General features: G+C 44.8%; 1 protein-coding gene across 1 annotated transcript; it reads left to right on the top strand.

The window, feature by feature from the left end:
• The first annotated feature begins 4,478 nt into the window (after positions 1-4,478).
• PAN2 (PAN2 poly(A) specific ribonuclease subunit homolog (S. cerevisiae)) lies at positions 4,479-18,079 on the top strand. Its single transcript, XM_006859435.1, has 25 exons — positions 4,479-4,884; positions 7,658-7,827; positions 7,939-8,059; positions 8,169-8,246; positions 8,630-8,897; positions 9,271-9,613; positions 9,810-9,906; positions 10,695-10,814; positions 11,026-11,145; positions 12,449-12,577; positions 12,694-12,893; positions 13,002-13,150; positions 13,275-13,381; positions 13,597-13,695; positions 13,811-13,884; positions 13,989-14,136; positions 14,387-14,536; positions 14,627-14,686; positions 14,898-14,988; positions 15,662-15,819; positions 15,938-16,081; positions 16,207-16,386; positions 16,511-16,604; positions 17,507-17,704; positions 18,045-18,079. Exons 1-25 carry the CDS (start codon positions 4,603-4,605, stop codon positions 18,077-18,079), a joined length of 3,615 nt encoding a protein of 1,204 aa, XP_006859497.1. The 5' UTR covers positions 4,479-4,602.
• The last annotated feature ends 159 nt before the right edge of the window (positions 18,080-18,238 follow it).

The following is an 18,238-nucleotide window of genomic DNA, read 5'->3' as shown; positions in this document are numbered from 1 at the left end:
TTCTGACTCCTAGCAACCCATGTATTACAGAGTATAACTACTGCACAGTGTTTTCTTGGCTGGAATCTTCATGGAGCCCTGGTGTCAGTTTGAATCGCAAGGTCAGCGGTTCAAGCTCACCAGTTGCTCCTCAGAAACCCTATACAGGGCCACTATGAGTCAGAACCAACTTGATGACACTTCATAACCATCTTTATGGAAACAGATTGTCAGTCCTCTCTTCCACAGTACTGCTGGGTGGGTTTGAATCGCCATTTTGGTTAGTAGTCAAGTACAAACGTTTTGTACCACCCAGCGGAAAAGATCTCAGAATAAAGGGTTGCTTTGTCTCCATTGGGAAGGGTATTCTTTTTGTGGAATTGTATCCTGGTTTCATAGGACAGGATGGACTCAAAGGCACCTTGTGAAGTGGGAAGGTATACAAGTGCTTTATGAGGTATAATTACTCCCCCACTTCAGGCCTCACTGCATTAGTTAAAAGCACTATTGCAGACACAGTTGTTGCCAAGAACCACCTAATTCCTTAACCCTAGTGGTAGGTGCAAGGTGTCTTATTCTCTGGGGGCTCCAGTGAAAGCAGGGGCTAGGAGTCCAACTCAGACATTCCAGCACCTAGCCCCTACCCTATGTCTAGGAAGGATAGTTGTTCTGGGTAGGTGAACACACACAGTGTCAGTGGCTCAGGTCGGTCCTTCAGCCTGTTGCACCCCTGGGTAAAATCCTCTAACACTGATTTCATCACCCTCCCTGATGCAACATGCAGTGGAACAGCTGAGTGTGAGCTTGGGTGTGGGAGTGGAGGGTGGTCCAAAACTGGGACTGCCCTGACCCCAGTGGAGGGTCCCAGAACAATTTGGACGTCAGTATGAGGCCATGGGTGACCACACAGCTGGCTCACAAAGCCTCCCCAAGAGGTTGGCCCTTTTCCTCTGAGAAACTTGCCTTTGAAGGGGGTCTCCCTTCCCTCAAAACCATTCAAAACTGCACAATGAAACTTCTGGTTCACATATTATGACTCTTTGGTAAATCCATCCTTTGGATGAAACATATTTCCAGCACTAGAGAGGTTATCTAAGTTTTGGTGGGAAATGGTTTGCCACCCACCTACATAGAGTGGACACAAATGGAGAAAGGAAATTGGAGGGTGTAGGGTAGGTGAGTTCACCTTACCTGTATATAATGTTGCTTAAGCTCTTTCCATTCTGGGAGCCCTTAAGGCCAGGAGATGAAAGGTGAAAAGGAAGAGGAGGAGGAAGTAAAATCTTCAGGGCGAGAGGGACAAGGGTGAGTTGGAGGCACGGGACTCTGCCGTTTTGTTTCACTTCCTGGTGCTTTGGGTGTTACATAGGAAACAAGGTTGGTGGGGCAATTGTGGGACTGTTGTGTTGCAGGAACTACTTCCGGGGCTGCATCTGACCTGGAGCTACAAGGAGCCCTTGACGTCAGCTGGACCTCAACCGTTATGCAAATCACATTTACAAGACACTCCTAAGCAGGCCTTTCCAGTTAGATGTCCAGACTCTAAATCCAGGTGAAGTTTCCCCAGATGACTAATAAAGATGGCTAACAGATACCCAACTCTCACTTGATGCCAAGTACTTAATCTAAGCACTTTACATTTACAACTCATTTAATTATCACAACCACCCTATAAGATGGGCCCAGGTGTGGCTCTGTAGAATAAACACAAGGTAGGTGGTTCAAACTCACCAGCCGCTCCTCAGAAACCTTATCTAGGGCCGCTATGAGTCAGAACCGACTCGACAGCACTTAACAACAACAATTATGATCTCTATATTACAGCAGCTAAAGAAATAGGTGTAGAAATAAAGTTTGCCCAAGATCACACAATTACTAAGTGGCCAGAATGCCAGTGTGGACAATATGACTTCAGAGTCTGCATTGTTAATCATTGCATTATGTTGGGTACTGTGAGGAAAGGCAAGGGTGTGACTTCTAAAGTAGCTCAATCATAGATATAGATATCTCAGCTTCTATATAACTCTGGTAGCATAGGAGTTACGAGTCAAGCTTCTAATCTCAAGGTCAGCAGTTCAAAACTACCAGCAGTTCCATGGGAGAAAGATGAGGCTTTCTGCTCCCGTAAAGATTTACAGACCTCGAAAACCCCATAGAGGGTCACTATGAGTCGGAACCAACTCCACAGCACATAACCACCAAGATAATTCATGGATCTGTGTGATATTTCTCAAATTGAGACCTCTACATAGACATTTTCTCAAAGTATAGGAACCATTTGGGGTTCTGGTATGGTGCTGTAAGACTGCTAACCAGTCACAAGACCAGACTGCTAACCTCAAGGCTGGAGGTTCAAACCAATCAGCTACTCCTCGGAAACCCTATACAGGATTAATGTGAATGGGAACGGACTTGATGGCACACAACAGCAAGGAACCACTAGATCTCTCAACATTCATCTTGTGAAGTTTTAAATCAAGGGCCCTGTAAAGTCACTGCAATTTGAGAAGTCGTCTACATGTTTTTCTCAGTCTAGGAACTCTAAGTCTAGGATTCCTCTGAGTCCTGGACATCTAAAATCTAGAATCCTTTTATGAAAATCTATCTACCAGTTTTTTTTTTGAGAGAGAGATACTTTAAAACTGTATCATCCATGAGGAAAGAATTCTTTCCACCAGCTTCCCTTTATGTTGTCTATAGAAACAGTTGTAATAGCTGAGCCAAGTAGATAGCTCACAGTCTAGATTCCTTCCAAAGCAGTTCAAGCTCACAGCTAGATCCCAAGAATCCCTCAGAATAGCTGTTGTTGAGTGAAATCCGTATTGGTTTTGGGAAAGACAAGTGTGTCAATTTGCCAAATTTATTCCTCTGTGCGAGGGGCATTTGCCAGCTTGAGGAGCTTGTTCCCTGGGAATGTTCAGGAGTCTTCGGGGAGGGTACAATCATGGTGCGGGCCGCAAATGTATGCTTTCATAAAAATCCTAAAAGAAGCCGCCACTTGAGCTGTGTTCAAGGCCTGGCTCCCGCTTCCTTTTTTCTCTCTATATCTGGAAATGATAGGAAATGCCAGCGAGTTTCAGGGACAAAAGGGTTAGAGGTGGAGGGTGGCTCACAAGACCACTGTAGGAAAAGGGAGTGAAACAGACCATGCTGGGAATACCCAGCAATCCAGACCCCCTGGGCGCCCCTTTATTTCAGTTAGAGTTATGTTGTTGTTGTGTGCCGTGGAGTCGGTGCGGACTCATGGAGACCCTATATAAGGTTTCCAAGAACGGCTGATAGGTTTGAACTGCCGACTATGAGATACCAGTCCAGTGCTTATCATACAACGCCATACCTGAATTACGTTGTTGTTAAGTGCCCTCAAGTCGGTTTCGACTCAACACGACCCTGTATAGGGTTTCTGAGGAGTGGCTGGTGGGTTTGAACCGCTGACCTTGAGGTTAGCAATCCAGTGCTTACCCTACAGCGCCACATCAGTACTCCCACCAGAGTTACAGGAGGCATAAAAATTCAGTTTCCAAGTCTGGAGCCGTCATTTTGTTCAAAAAAGACAACACAGAAGTGGTTTCTTTTCACAATACCAAACAGTTCCTGAGTCTGACTCCATCGGCGCCCCGTAACTCTTGTTTTTGCCCAGTTCTTGCGTCATGCGTCCTTCCCCAGAGCCGTCATTACTTGGCTCTTCCTGATTGGCTTAAGCAAGCACCAAACCCTTCCTGATTGGAAGCTGCTACTGGAAGTCGGACAGCTTTCCCTTCGTTGGGTTAGGTTGAATCTGAGGCGCGGGGGAGAATTGGGGAAACTGGAATTTCCCGTGGAGCTGACGGCGCCTGCTCTCCCCCTACTCGTTTTAATTCCACGCGCTCCAAAATATCCGCCATGGAGAAATCTTGGTAATGACCCATTCCCCGTCAGCATCCCAGGAACACATCTGACCTCTGCCCTAATCCCTCCTCTCTCTGCCTCTTGGGGAGAATTCTGGGTAACTGATAGCTCTGGTTTCCCCAGAGGATTCTGGGTAACTAGCCATTTCCATCACCCAATCTCCCTAATTTCACCCCAGTTGTGGGTAACTGACTATTCTTGTTTCTCCTCAAAGAATACTTGGTAGCTGTATTGCAGAGGATTCTAGGAAACTGACTTTTCTCCGTCTCTTTACCTCCCAATTCTGGGAAACGAACATCGCTTCCTTGCAATTTTTGCTCTCTTCACCTAATGGTTCAGGACTGAACCCAGCAAGTAAAGCCTCAAGGGAGGTGAAAAGTTAAGGATTAGGTTACACAGTGGGGTAGTTGGGAGACAGAAAGGGCCTAGAGAGGAGGGAAGGGACCTTGGCAATTCTGCCTTCACTAACTGCTCATCTCCTTCCTGCCTGCTTATCCCCTATCTAGCAGCCTCACCCCTTTTGCTTGCCTTATCGTTTCCTTCCCACACAATCTAGAAGAAATGAAGAATTGCTGGACCTACCCCTAACATAGCTACCTCTTTACCCTTGCAGGCCATGATGTCCATTCGATACCCATTGATGCCACGCTACCCTGCTGAAGGTTGGGTCAGGCATCTTAAGTGGCTGTGGCAGAAAAGTGTGAACTGGGTCTAATTGCTGCTATCATCATCATCATGAACTTTGAAAGTCTGGACCCTGGATTGGCAGAGTATGCTCCAGCCTTGCATTCAGCCCTGGACCCTGTTCTGGATGCCCACCTGAACCCGAATCTGCTGCAGAATGTGGAACTGGACCCAGAGGGAGTGGCCTTAGAGGCCCTTCCAGTCCAGGAGTCAATGCACATAATGGAAGGTGTCTACTCTGAATTGCACAGTGTGGTGGCAGAAGTGGGTGTGCCTGTCTCCGTCTCCCACTTTGATTTGCACGAGGAGATGCTGTGGGTGGGGAGCCACGGGGTAAGAACTGTACCCCTTTGTGAGAGTTGAAAGATGTTGGAGGTCTTTTGTCTGGTTTTAACCCAACAACTGCTGCTTAGCAGGGAGTCAAAGTGAATTAAGGTGATGAGAATTAGCTGAGTCTCTTAAGACACCATGAAAAGGGTGGAGGGAGTAAGGGGGGTAGTCTTAGGAGACAGGAATGAGTTATATATGCATAGCTGCTCTTTTGTAGAAAGCATCCCAGTTACCACAATTTGCCCAATCTAGGAGTCCTGGTGTGACACTGTGGGTTAATGTGCTAGACTGCAAAGTCCATTTGAACCGCAAGATAGGCAGTTCAAGCTTACCATCCACTCCTTGGAAACCCTATGCAGGGTTGCTTTGGGTTGGCACCGACTCGACGGCATTTAACAACAACAAAATGCTTAAACTGGAGTCTTGGTGTAGCACTGTGGGCTAATGCGCTGGACTACAAAGTCAGTCCAGGTAACTGTATCAGTCAGCCAGTAGCCATCCAAATCCAATCTCTAATGCCCTTCCTCTATATCCTGTTTCTATAATGATAGACTTTTTAATGCATGTTTCTGCAAATCTTAACATAAATTTTTATAATTCAGTTCAGCAGGCAGTGTCTACTACTATACTAGGCACAAGGAATAAAGCGGAATTAAACATAATGTTCTCAAGAAGTTTACTGGACACTTAGGGAAAGAAACATAACTCTATGGTACTAAATGTCAATGTGGCAATATGTATTGGATGCTGGAGAGCATAGAAGAGGATCAGGGCTTCCAAGAGGAATTAACAGTGGCCAGGGGAAAAAGGAGGAAAGGCTGTTTTGGCAAAAGTAACAGGATAAATAGAGATTCCAAGGTATTGCACAGCATGGTAAGTACAGAGTGCAGAAACTACAAGCAATTACGTTTTGTTGGACTGGAAACTGAAGCTAAAGAGGTAGATATTTCCTCATTCAGTTGGTGTTTTATGAGTATTAATTGCACATCCTTGTTCAAGAATCTGAGTTTGGAATAAGCAGTAAAATAGACAACAAAAATATGTATGGGAGGGTCGGAAATCTTGCTATTTTATTTAGATCATTGGTCATGGAAGCCAGGGGAGGGTCCATGCAAATATCTGGGGGAAGAACAGTGTGGAAAACCTCATATGCTATGTTAGGAGTTTGGACTTGATCTTTCAGGCTATTGAAGGGCTTTAATTTGGAATGACAAGGTGTGGTTTATATCCTAAGTGGAGTACTAAAGTATCAGTATGTTGTTAAGTGCCATCGAGTCGGTTCCGACCCATAGCGACCCTGTACAGGGTTTCCGAGGGTGTAAATCTTTACGGGAGTAGAAAGCCTCATCTTTCTCCTGCAGAGCGGCAGGTACTTTCGAACCGCTGACCTTAAGGTTCGCAGCCCGATTCATAACCACTACGCTACCAGAGCTCCTTCAGTATAGAGTTTGATTTAAAGTAGAGGGGGCAGGGCTAGAAGCATGAGATCAACTTTGTAGGCGATTGTAGAATTTTCATAAAATATGATGAAGTCCAGTAAAGAATATACAAAAATAGATATGGGAAATATTAAGGGAATAAACAGGACTTATGTCATTTACTAGATACATAGGTTAGATAACTGGGTAGATCACGCTACCTTAGGAAATATAGTAAGAATTGAAATGGGGACAGATGGTGAATTTAGTTTAATGTAATGAGTTTGAGGTTCTTAGGGAATACCTAAGAGAAATGTTTAGCAGGTATTTGAATATAAAAATGAAGCTTGGGCAATGGTCTGGACTAGGGAAGGAAATTAGAAATAGTCAGCTTTAAGATGGACAACCATATCCTTTGCCATGAGACCAGAAGAACTGGATGGTCTCTGACATTTTTATCAAAGATTTCATAGTAAAATTCTGACCAAAAGGGGAAAAAATATAAAATAGAATTTCAAATTCTCATGGAATTCATACTTTCTGGAGCCATGGGGGACTTGATAAACCTCTGAAACTACTGCCCTGAGATAATCTTTAAAACTTAAACCAAAAATGTCTCTGGAAGTCTTTTAAAGCCATACAGTAGTTTAACTTAACTAGTAAAGAATGTCTGCCTTGAGCACGATGCTCTTTTAAGATCTATCTATAATGAATCAAATTGACAACAGCAGCTTAAAAGGTTAGATAGTAGGAACCTTAAGGGGGCAGTGAGTGTATGTTAATGAGGGAGCACACAAAGAGAAGGTATGATCTTAGCAACAGGAAAGGGTGATGCTGTAGAAACCAAGGGAGGAATGAGTTTCATGTCCTTTGAATCTCAGCCTGTTACCCACAGTACACATCTCTCAGATGTTGGGTAGAGATTGAGTCTTAGCTGTGGAACATAAGAAAGCCAGCTGGGTAGTGGAGGATTGATTCCCGACTTATATTTATTTTTCTTTTGGACTAAATGGCTTACAAAGGACTTAGGAGTTGACACTGGGACCCATCTTGCCAGTCTCTGACCTTTTAAGCATTGTTCTAACCAACTGAGCCATTACCTACCAACAAAGTCATCGTGAGGATAAAATGAGGAAGAGTTTACAAAAGTACTTTGTAAAGATTTAAACAAAAGTACATTAATTTATCAGTGTCTTTATAACTTCAACTAACTTGTTAGCTTTATGTGCCTCAGTTACTGCTAGCCAGAAAAGCTAGAAAATAGGAAAAAGGTTGAACAATGCCCAGTCCTTGATCTGTATCTGCAATGGCCTTACCTCTTCACTTAGAGTATGTCCCTGTCTTTTTGTCACATGCAGGGCCACGCCACTTCATTTTTCGGCCCAGCCTTGGAGCGTTACTCATCTTTTCAGGTTAATGGCAGTGATGATATCCGGCAGATCCAGAGCCTGGAGAATGGTATCCTTTTTCTCACCAAGAACAACCTCAAGTATATGGCTCGTGGGGGCCTCATTATATTTGATTACCTGTAAGTAGCTTTTCAGCCCTGGACTGGAAAAGTGGATCCTTCTTAGAGTGGGAAAGCTAAGGGTTGACAGCACATGAGATCCTGGACTGTAGCTTTCCCTTTTCCTCACAGGCTGGATGAAAGCGAGGATATGCACAGTCTCCTGCTGACTGATAGTAGCACTCTGCTCATTGGTGGGCTGCAGAACCACATATTAGAGGTTGACCTTAACACTGTCCAGGAGACTCAGAAGGTACAAGGCAGGGGCAGGAAGGGTGCCTGAGATGTGCGTGTGACCTTTCTATTACTTGATTAGTGGGAGGAGTCATCTTGCACTAGTTTCTCTTGCTTTCATTCCCCAGTATGAAGTTGAAACGCCCGGAGTCACCATCATGAGACAGACAAACCGTTTTTTCTTCTGTGGTCATACAACTGGCAAGGTGGCCAAGTTTCATTGTTCCTCTCCCTGTGGGGCTCTGTTTTTGATTGGGCTCTGCCTTTCCCTCAAGTCTGAGATTGTAGCTGTATTGGAGATGCGAGATGGGAGGACTGGATTCACTATCTGCTCAGTCATGTTAAAATCAGGGATTATCTTGTAGCCTGATGCTTTCTGTCATAACTTAGTGCCTTAGAGGTAGAAGGGTGAACTAAGAGTTTGCTTTGGTGTCCCTTCCAGCTCTTTTTTTTTTTTTTCTCCTTTCTTTCTTTCTGTCTCTAACTGCCCATATCCTAGAGCCTGAATTCCTTTCATAGGAGTCTCACAGGACTAGGTAGGTTGTAGCTACTCTTCTGGATAACAGAGTTGGCCTTATGGCTTCTTTAGGTTTCCCTTCGAGACCTCCGTACTTTTAAGGCGGAGCATGAATTTGATGCCTTCTCAGGAAGTCTGTCAGATTTTGATGTACATGGCAATTTATTGGCTGCCTGTGGCTTCTCCAGTCGCCTCACTGGCCTGGCATGTGACCGCTTCCTTAAGGTGTATGATCTGCGTATGATGCGTGCCATCACACCACTTCAAGTGCATGTGGATCCTGCCTTCTTACGCTTCATCCCCACCTATACTTCTCGTCTTGCTATCATCTCCCAGTCAGGTAGGAATGGGATATAGGATGAAGTAGGGGTTGTTGATGAGCAAAGGGAAACTAGGCACTACCAGAATTATTAGGGGAAAGGTAAACCTTTCAGTGGGGTATTAGGGTCTTACTTAAGTTTGATAAAGATTAGAGCTTTGCTTTGCTCCTTGGGTGTGAAAAGAGGAGATAAAGGTAGCAAAAGAACTGTAGACCTACCCTTTGCTGGGTAGCAAACCGCCCTCTGGTTTATGGGAAGGTGTTGGGTGGCATTCTCTTTCTCACTTGGCATGGACTTGGGGGCCCATCTTGCAGAGGAAGAGAATAGGAAGGGCATATAAGGATGGTGCTTTTGTACCTAACAGGGTTCAGTGAGCTTTCTCCTTTCTCCTAGGGCAGTGCCAGTTCTGTGAGCCCACAGGCTTGGCCAACCCAGCAGACATCTTCCATGTGAATCCTGTAGGGCCACTGTTGATGACATTTGACGTGTCATCTAGCAAACAGGCTCTGGCCTTTGGGGATTCTGAAGGCTGTGTACACCTCTGGACTGATTCCCCTGAGCCTTCCTTCAACCCCTATTCCCGTGAGACCGAATTTGCTTTGCCTTGTCTTGTGGACTCACTGCCTCCTCTGGACTGGAGCCAGGACCTGCTGCCTCTTTCCCTCATCCCTGTCCCACTCACCACTGACACACTGCTGTCTGACTGGCCTGCTGCCAACTCTGCTCCAGCTCCCAGGTTGTATCTTGTATCTGGGTCAAAAGGAAGGAAGGCGGGGAGAGGGTTGAGATACCATGATTCTCTGCTAGCTCTGCTATTCTTCTGATTTTTATCTTCCTTCAGTATCTTTTTAGTTTTCTGTATCCTTGGGGCTTGGGGAGTGGCTGGGTGGATAACACAATTCTTCAAGACGTAGAACTATGCTGCATTATAGGCGAGCACCACCTGTGGATGCAGAAATTTTACGCACCATGAAGAAGGTGGGCTTCATTGGCTATGCACCCAACCCCCGCACCAGGCTGCGCAATCAGGTATATTCAGAGAGATCAACCCCCACCCCAGAACCCTAGACCACTCAGGTTATCCTATCTTTTTCCTTTACTCCTTTTGTTTCCAGTCCATCTGTAAAAGCTTTTGAGGGCCTACTGAATTGAAGGTATTATGCTAAGTCCTAAAGAAAATTAAGAAACAGAGAAGATAGACCCCTTGTTTTTAAGTTTAATGCATGGTTGATGAAAGTAAGACATCTTTATAACATTTTAGCTTATGTTCTTTCTCGAAATGCCAAATAGGCATTCGATATCTGAGCTGTTTGGATGGAAGCAGTTACTCTGGGCCGAAATGGTCAGGGAACTCAAGTAACAGGGGAGAATGCTCAAGGTGATAGAACAGTGTTAGTATAGGTCTCAAGAGGCATAAATATAAAAGACGTGTATGAGGAGGAATATGACTATTCAAACCTGGGTGAAGTAGCTGTTAGTATTGTTTATTAGTTCAGAAAGGACCAGATTGTGAAGCCTTGAATACCAGTGTGTAGTGGAAGAAGTCATGCACTAAAAGTGCATTCTGGCAAGGTTTGTTTGGTAGTGGTGTGCTGAACAGAGTGAAGGTGGAGGGTCCAGTGTAGACAGGTCATTAAAGTTGTCCAGTAGAGTAATGATAGTGACCATAAAAAGGAAGCAGTGGATGCTAGAAAGACTTTGAAGATAGATGTATCAGGACTGGGTGTCTCTTTCAATGTTGGGATTAAGGTGGGGGGAAGCCAAAGATAATTAAGATGTCCAACAAAGTTACTCTTTTTTTAAAAAAACAACCCCAGATTCCTTACCGACTTAAGGAGTCGGAGAGTGAATTTGACAGCTTCAGCCAGATTACTGAGTCACCGATAGGGCGGGAAGAGGAGCCACATCTCCACATGGTCTCTAAGAAATACCGCAAGGTACTGGGGGACACCAAGATGGGGGTTCTGTGGGATGTGGGAAAAGGTTTCTGGGGAAGGGATGAGAAAGGCTGAAGGGCTCAGTTAGTCAAGAGGTCCCACCTACTACCCTGGACCCAGCAGGGCGGTCCAGGGAAAGGTTATAGCTACTAGGAAGATTTGGGGAACTTTAAAGACATCCTCACTCCTGCTCAGACTATTTCTATCTTAGGTGACTATCAAATACTCCAAGCTAGGGCTAGAAGACTTTGACTTCAAACACTACAATAAGACCCTGTTTGCTGGATTAGAGCCTCACATTCCTAATGCCTACTGTAACTGCATGATCCAGGTAAGGATGGGGTAGTCCTATGACTTGAACATGTGTGCTGCCTTTCTTCTTTCCTGTGGCTCCTACTCTTTCGCTAAGTCTTCTCAACCAATCTGACTTTACCATGACCACCTGTACCTTTTTTCTTTGTTGATCATGACAAGCTAGGGACAAAATTGCGAAGTATGAGCATTCTGGAACACTTAATTGTGCTCATGAGGAATCTGTACATGGACCAAGAGGCAGTTGTTCAAACAGAACATGGGAACACTGAATGGTTTAAAATTAAGAAAGGTGTGTGACAGGGTTGTACTCTTTCACCATACTTATTCAACCTGTATGCTGAGCAAATAATCCAAGAAGTTGGGTTATATGAAGAAAAACATGGCCTCAGGATTGAAGACTCTAACAAGCTGTGATATACAGATGATACAACCTTGCTTGCTGAAAGTGAAGAGGACTTAAAATATTTACTGATGAAGATCAAAGAGCACAGCCTTCAGTATGGATTGCATCTCATTGTAAAGAAAACAAAAATCCTCACTACTGGACCAATAAACAACATTCTTATCAATGGAGAAAAGATTGAAGTTGTTAAAGACTTCATTCTTCTTGGATCAACCATCAACACTCAATGGAAGCAGCAGTCAAGAAATCAAACAACATATTGCATTAGGCAAATCTGCTGCACAAGACATTTTTAAAGTGTTGGAGAGCAAAGATGTCAGCTTGAGGACTAAGGTGCGCCTGACCCAAGCCATGATATGCATGCGAAAGCTGGACAGTGAATAAGGAACACCATAGAAGAATTGATGCTTTTGGGTTGTGGTGTTGGATGAGAATATTAAAAGTGCCTGGGGCTGCCAAAAGAACCAATAGATCTGTATTGGAAGAAGTACAGCCAGAGTGCTCCTTGGAGGCCAGGATGGCCGAACTTCATCTCTCATACTTCAGACATATTGTCAGGAAGGACCAGTCACTGGAGAAGGATATCATGTTTGGTAAGGTGGAGGATCAGAGAAAAATAGGAGGACCCCCAGCAAGTTGTATTGGTAATATGGTAGCATCAAGGGGCTCAAGCATGGCAATAATTGTGAGGTTGGCCCAGGACCGGGGCAGTGTTTCGTTCTGTTGTACATAGGGTTGCTATGTGTCGGTACCGACTCGATGGCACCTTACAGCAACAACAACCTTCATGTGTCTTCTAGGAGCTCCACTTCTCAGTGGACACCTGCTTTGTGTTTTCCACCAGCTTTCTTAACTTCTTCATGTCTCCTACTCCTCATCTCAGTTTCCTGAACCAGCTTTCTACTCTTCCTTCCAGGTGCTCTATTTCCTGGAGCCTGTTCGCTGTCTAATCCAGAACCACCTTTGCCAGAAGGAGTTCTGCTTAGCATGTGAGCTAGGCTTCCTCTTCCATATGTTGGATCTCTCCCGTGGTGACCCGTGCCAGGTCAGTGCCTGCAGACCTGGGATATTTAAAAATGGACAACAGACAGTTGACAGGAATGCAAATGGCCACAAGAGAGAAAATAACTCCTTCTCACCAACACATTTTCTGGGTTCCAGGGCAGTAATTTTCTTCGGGCATTCCGCACCATTCCTGAGGCCTCAGCCCTTGGTCTGATCCTGGCGGACTCGGATGAGGCTTCTGGCAAAGGCAGTCTGGCCAGGCTTATTCAGAGGTGGAATCGTTTCATTCTCACTCAACTGCATCAGGATATGCAAGAGCTAGAAGTACCCCAGGCTTATCGGGGAGCTGGAGGCAGGTATGAAATTGGGACAGGAGTAGTAAAAGTCACACGACAAGCCTCTCTATTACGTAAGGCATCTCCTAACTCCCTCAGTATTGTATATGTTGCCCTTCCCACTCTTAGCAGCTTCTGCTCATCGGGAGACTCTGTCATCGGGCAGCTATTCAGCTGTGAGATGGAGAATTGCAGCCTCTGCCGCTGTGGCAGTGAGACCGTGCGCGCCTCCTCCACCCTGCTCTTCACGCTCTCCTACCCTGAGGGTAGCACCAGTGGTATACCCTGCAGCTGGGTTGGGAGGGCTCCTCCCAATGTCCTGAAACATCAGGGAGGGGATACTGGGGAACTTACTGTAGGCAGAGGGAAGAACCTGAAGTGAAGTTTCCAATTTCCTCTCAGATAAAACCGGAAAGAACTATGACTTTGCCCAGGTACTAAAACGAAGCATCTGCCTGGAGCAGAATACACAGGCTTGGTGTGACAACTGTGAAAAGTACCAGCCCACGGTGAGTGGACTGTTGGCATTGAACAAGAGACTTGCTATGTTGGAAACTCAGCTACCGTCTCATTTGGGGCTGGCTGTGTCAGCACTGCCATCCAGGGAACTATGGGAAGTAGGAGAAACCCTACTTTGTGGATGTAGACCCAGATTTTACTATTTTTGTACGGGTTTCTTTCCCTGAAACCTTCCTGCCATTCCTTGTTTGTTTTGTCCACTCAGGTTCAAACCCGTAATATCCGCCATCTGCCAGAGATTCTTGTCATCAATTGTGAAGTAAACAGCTCAAAAGAGGCTGATTTCTGGAGGATGCAGGCTGAGGTAAGGGCTGGATCTGGAAACATGACTTTTAGGAATAGTTTTTCGTTTTCTCTCCCCTCGACCTCCATATACAGCCTGTTTCTGAAGAATCAGATGTTTTCCCCTTTGTATTTAGTTTGCCTTCAAGATGGCAGTAAAGAAGCATGGTGGAGAAATCTCTAAGAACAAAGAATTTGCTTTGACTGATTGGTAGGTACTGTCTTGGAGATGTCAAAGGCTTGAACTAGCCAGTGGCCCCTCTTGTTATTGGCTAGATCTCTCTACAACCAATTTCCAATTATCCTTTCCTATAGGAAGGAGCTAGTGAGTTCAGAGGGTATGCTGATATGTCCCTCCATTGAGGAGTTGAAGAATATCTGGCTTCCTTTCTCCATTCGCATGAAGATGACCAAGAACAAAGGACTAGATGTTTGCAATTGGACTGATGGAGATGAGGTGCAGGTTGTTGAAAAACTGGGAGAAAAGGGGAAATAAGGGTGAGAAGGTGGGGGCAGAAGGTAAAGCAGGGCAGGGGGCTTTGTAGAAGGAAAGGGAAGGGAACGAGGCCTAGTGTTTACAAGTGGTGGGGTTTTCTAGAGTAACTCAGGTCAATGTTGGATGTCCCAGATGAACTAGGATGGAGATAACCTAGTCTAGTCCACAGTCCCCATTCCCCGTCCTGTCCTTCCCCACCCTGGGTACCCCGTCACAGTGGGGCCCAGCCAGGGCAGAGGAGGAGGAGGAGCATGGTGTCTGTGTGTATGACCTGATGGCTACTGTGGTACACATCCTGGACTCACGCACAGGGGGCAGCCTGGTGGCTCACATCAAAGTTGGAGAGACCTACCACCAGCGCAAGGAGGTACGTGAAGAAGGCAGGGACAGTCCTCGAGTCTGAAGTAGAGAAGTCCCACCATCACTTTGGGATCATGCTTTCTCTGTACCTCCACAGGGCGTCACTCACCAGCAGTGGTATCTCTTCAATGACTTCCTTATTGAACCTATTGATAAGGTTAGTTGCAACACATTTCATTCTCCTTTCTATCTTCCATTTTTCTATCATCCTCACCCTCAGGGCCCTAGGGAAAACCAGGCAGAGGAAAGCATGTGTCTCCAGAAATAAAGCATTAGCAAGCTAAAAATAGCACTGGAATCCTAACGTCTGTCTGATTTGGGGAAAATGGGTATATACATAAGCCATAAGTGCCTTTTCTCTTCTGTAGCATGAAGCTGTGCAGTTTGACATGAATTGGAAAGTACCTGCTATCCTTTATTATGTCAAAAGGAATCTCAACTCCAGATACAACCTGAATAGTAAGTGGTACAGAGTAGATCCAAGGGTGTGGGTAGTTTAGGTTGGTTTTAGGAACGAGATTTGGGAAATAGCTTGTTAGGATTAGGATTGGTAACCAGTGTTAGTATCTCCAGAGATATTAGAAATGAAAGAGATTCTAAAAAACTAAACTAAGGAAATTGCTGCGTATCTGGCCTTAACTTTAGAAGCTGGAGATCCCAAGGACTAAGTGGCAAAGAGCGAGTGGGGATAACAAAGGATGGAACAGCTCGTTTAAGACTGGTCAGAATAGCTAAGTTTATGACTTCTGGTCTAACCATGCTAAGCTTTCTTATCGCCCAGTGATGATTTCTTCTTTCTTTGGAGATGAACTTGTTAAGTTCCTTTTTTATGCCTTCAAACCATAGGGTCTCTATACGCTTATTTTTCCAGATTTTCTAAACTAAGGCCCAAAGTGAAAATTTTACTCTTTACTCTTGGTCTCTGCTTTTTCTTTTTTCTTAGCTGATTTCTTGATAATTTTCTAATTTGACTTGTTTACCTGCTGCATTCTTCAGATAGCTTCTTGTTATTCACCTGCTTTGATTATTGAGGGATCATAGTGTAGACCCAATCGCTAACCAGTCAACCTGGACTTCCCTCCCGATTACTTCCCTATTCCCAGGCATCTGTCCTCTGCTTTTTCTCTTTTAGTCAAGAACCCTATTGAAGCAAGTGTCCTGTTGGCTGAAGCCTCATTGGCAAGAAAACAGCGAAAAACACATACTACCTTCATTCCGCTGATGCTTAATGAGATGCCACAGGTTGGGGACCTGGTGGGCCTGGATGCAGAGTTTGTCACCCTTAATGAGGTAACCAAGACCAGTAGGATTGGCTGGGGGTGGGGGGGGTGGTCACTAAAGCAGAACTTGGAGGATATTAGGAGTTGGAGGCATTTCTTTGATTTCCTTATTAACTCTTCTCACATAGGAGGAAGCAGAGTTGCGCAGTGATGGCACCAAATCTACCATTAAACCAAGCCAGATGTCAGTAGCAAGGATTACCTGTGTTCGGGGCCAAGGACCCAATGAGGGTATCCCCTTCATTGATGACTACATCTCTACACAGGAGCAGGTATTAGGATATGAGATGCAAATGACATAGACTCTGTGCTTTTAGAGTGGCCTAGAACCTAAGGCTGATAGGGGAAGATTCTGCACTTCATTTTCCAGATGACTTGTCCTTTTCTCTGTCCCTAGGTAGTGGATTACTTGACTCAGTACTCAGGGATAAAGCCAGGAGACCTTGATGCCAAGATCTCCTCCAAGCACCTCACGACTCTGAAGTCTACCTACTTAAAACTCCGTTTTCTGATAGACATTGGTGTGAAGTTTGTGGGTCATGGTCTACAGAAGGACTTCCGGGTCATCAACCTCATGGTTCGGGCAGAGATCTTTTAAGAGTCTTTGAGGATGGGCCCTTCAGAAAGTAGCATTGTGTTTTTGGAGAATGGGAAATTATGGATTCCTTGCACTCATTCTCCCACTCTGCTGTCTTTGCCAGGTGCCCAAGGACCAGGTCCTTGATACTGTTTACCTGTTCCATATGCCCCGAAAACGAATGATTTCCCTGCGATTTCTTGCTTGGTACTTTCTGGGTGAGTTCTATCTTGTAAGAGCCTGTGATATTCATAAAGAACAGGACAATGTATTGGGGGTGAACGTAGAATAGGGAGTATCCTGAGTTAATGGTAAGAGTTTCTTGTGCTGAAGTATTTGACAGTTTCTCTTTAGGTAGGGAAAGCAAGTTTTGGTTTGTTTTTTCTTTCCTCTTCTACCTCACTCTTCAGTGAGTTCTCTGTCATCTCCTCATCAAGGACTGTCACGTTTGTTTGGCACTCACTGGCTTTTCTGACTTTATTTTCAGTTACTTTTATTCGAGAACCCTATTTTGTACTTCTTTATATCCTTGAGTGCCTAGCATGGGCTTTGCACATAGCAGGTGCTCAGAAATTATTGACTGGATGTTTACTTCCATATTACCCTCTGAGTGAGTCATGTTCAAGAGATTTTGGAATAGGCCTTATCATTAATCATGTAATTCATCCAGAAAGATTTCTTCAACATTTAGGTTCAAGACAACACAAGGACATTCCTACATATACTCATATATATAGGTATACTTATCCTTCTTCTTGTTGTATGCCATTGAGTCAGTTCCAACTCATAGTGACCCTGTATAGGGTTTCCAAGGAGCGGCTGATGGTTTTGAACCACCAACCTTGTGGTTAGCAGTCCAGTGTTTATACTATAGCACCACACCAGCACTTCATAGTTATCTTGGTGGGTCACAAAAATTGATAACGAAGCCCTTACTTGTAACCGGAAGTTTGGTTTCCTCTGGCTACAGTGGCACTGGTAGCATTATCTGATGGAGAATCATAATTGGAGAGGTTGTTTTTTTTGTTGTTTCATGGGAATCAAGAGTAGTGATGGAGAGACAGATTTTACCTCCCTTTGCTAGGTTTCTAAATCTTCCTTCCACCTCTGCTTTCATTAGACCTGAAGATTCAAGGAGAGACCCACGACAGTATTGAGGATGCCCGCACAGCCCTTCAGCTCTACCGAAAGTATCTGGAACTAAGCAAGAATGGCACTGAGCCTGAGTCCTTCCACAAAGTGCTCAAAGGTCTTTATGAGAAGGGCCGAAAGATGGACTGGAAAGTGCCCGAACCTGAGGGCCAGACAAGTCCCAAGAGTAAGCCCTGGGATGGGACAGGGGAAACTGGATTGTGTAGATTTAATTTCACACATAAGGATTATACCCGCCACAATAATGATGATTTTGATGTCGATACCATTACTACCATGTATCTGTAAAGCATGGAACAATTTACAAAATACTTAATCTTTCTAACAATCCATGAAATAGATTTTATTATTGAAATTTTCCATAGGTTTTATAAGTTCCTCTTACCCAATTCTAAAATGCTGGGGGTAGATCCAATACCATTTTTCGTCTTTGCCTCATAAGAAGTATCCCATGTTCTTTTTCTTCTCGCATCTTTTGGTCATGCTTTTGGTTTTGTCTCTGGCAGATGCAGCTGTCTTCTCCTCAGTGCTGGCGCTCTGACCCACCCTTTCTCAACAGACCACTCCCTTTCCCTTCAGTGCTCTGTGGTTCCAGAACTGGGAGATGGTTTTCTAAATTGACTATATCCTGTCCACTTCCAAACATGGGCCTGATCAGGGTCTAAAGTTGGTGCTATAAAAAGAACTGGAATGCAGCAGA

The sequence above is a fragment of the Chrysochloris asiatica genome, unplaced genomic scaffold (assembly GCF_000296735.1).
Source record: "Chrysochloris asiatica unplaced genomic scaffold, ChrAsi1.0 scaffold00033, whole genome shotgun sequence".
Lineage (NCBI taxonomy): Eukaryota > Metazoa > Chordata > Mammalia > Afrosoricida > Chrysochloridae > Chrysochloris > Chrysochloris asiatica.
This window is presented reverse-complemented; position numbering and strand designations above follow the sequence as displayed.

Bases quoted from the DNA above. Each gene is read 5' to 3' on its own strand.
- PAN2 (XM_006859435.1), top strand. From the start codon at position 4,603: ATGAACTTTGAAAGTCTGGACCCTGGATTGGCAGAGTATGCTCCAGCC. The intron at 13,382-13,596 runs GTGAGTGGACTG...TTGTCCACTCAG, and splicing joins GTGAAAAGTACCAGCCCACG to GTTCAAACCCGTAATATCCG. The intron at 14,537-14,626 runs GTACGTGAAGAA...GTACCTCCACAG, and splicing joins CCTACCACCAGCGCAAGGAG to GGCGTCACTCACCAGCAGTG.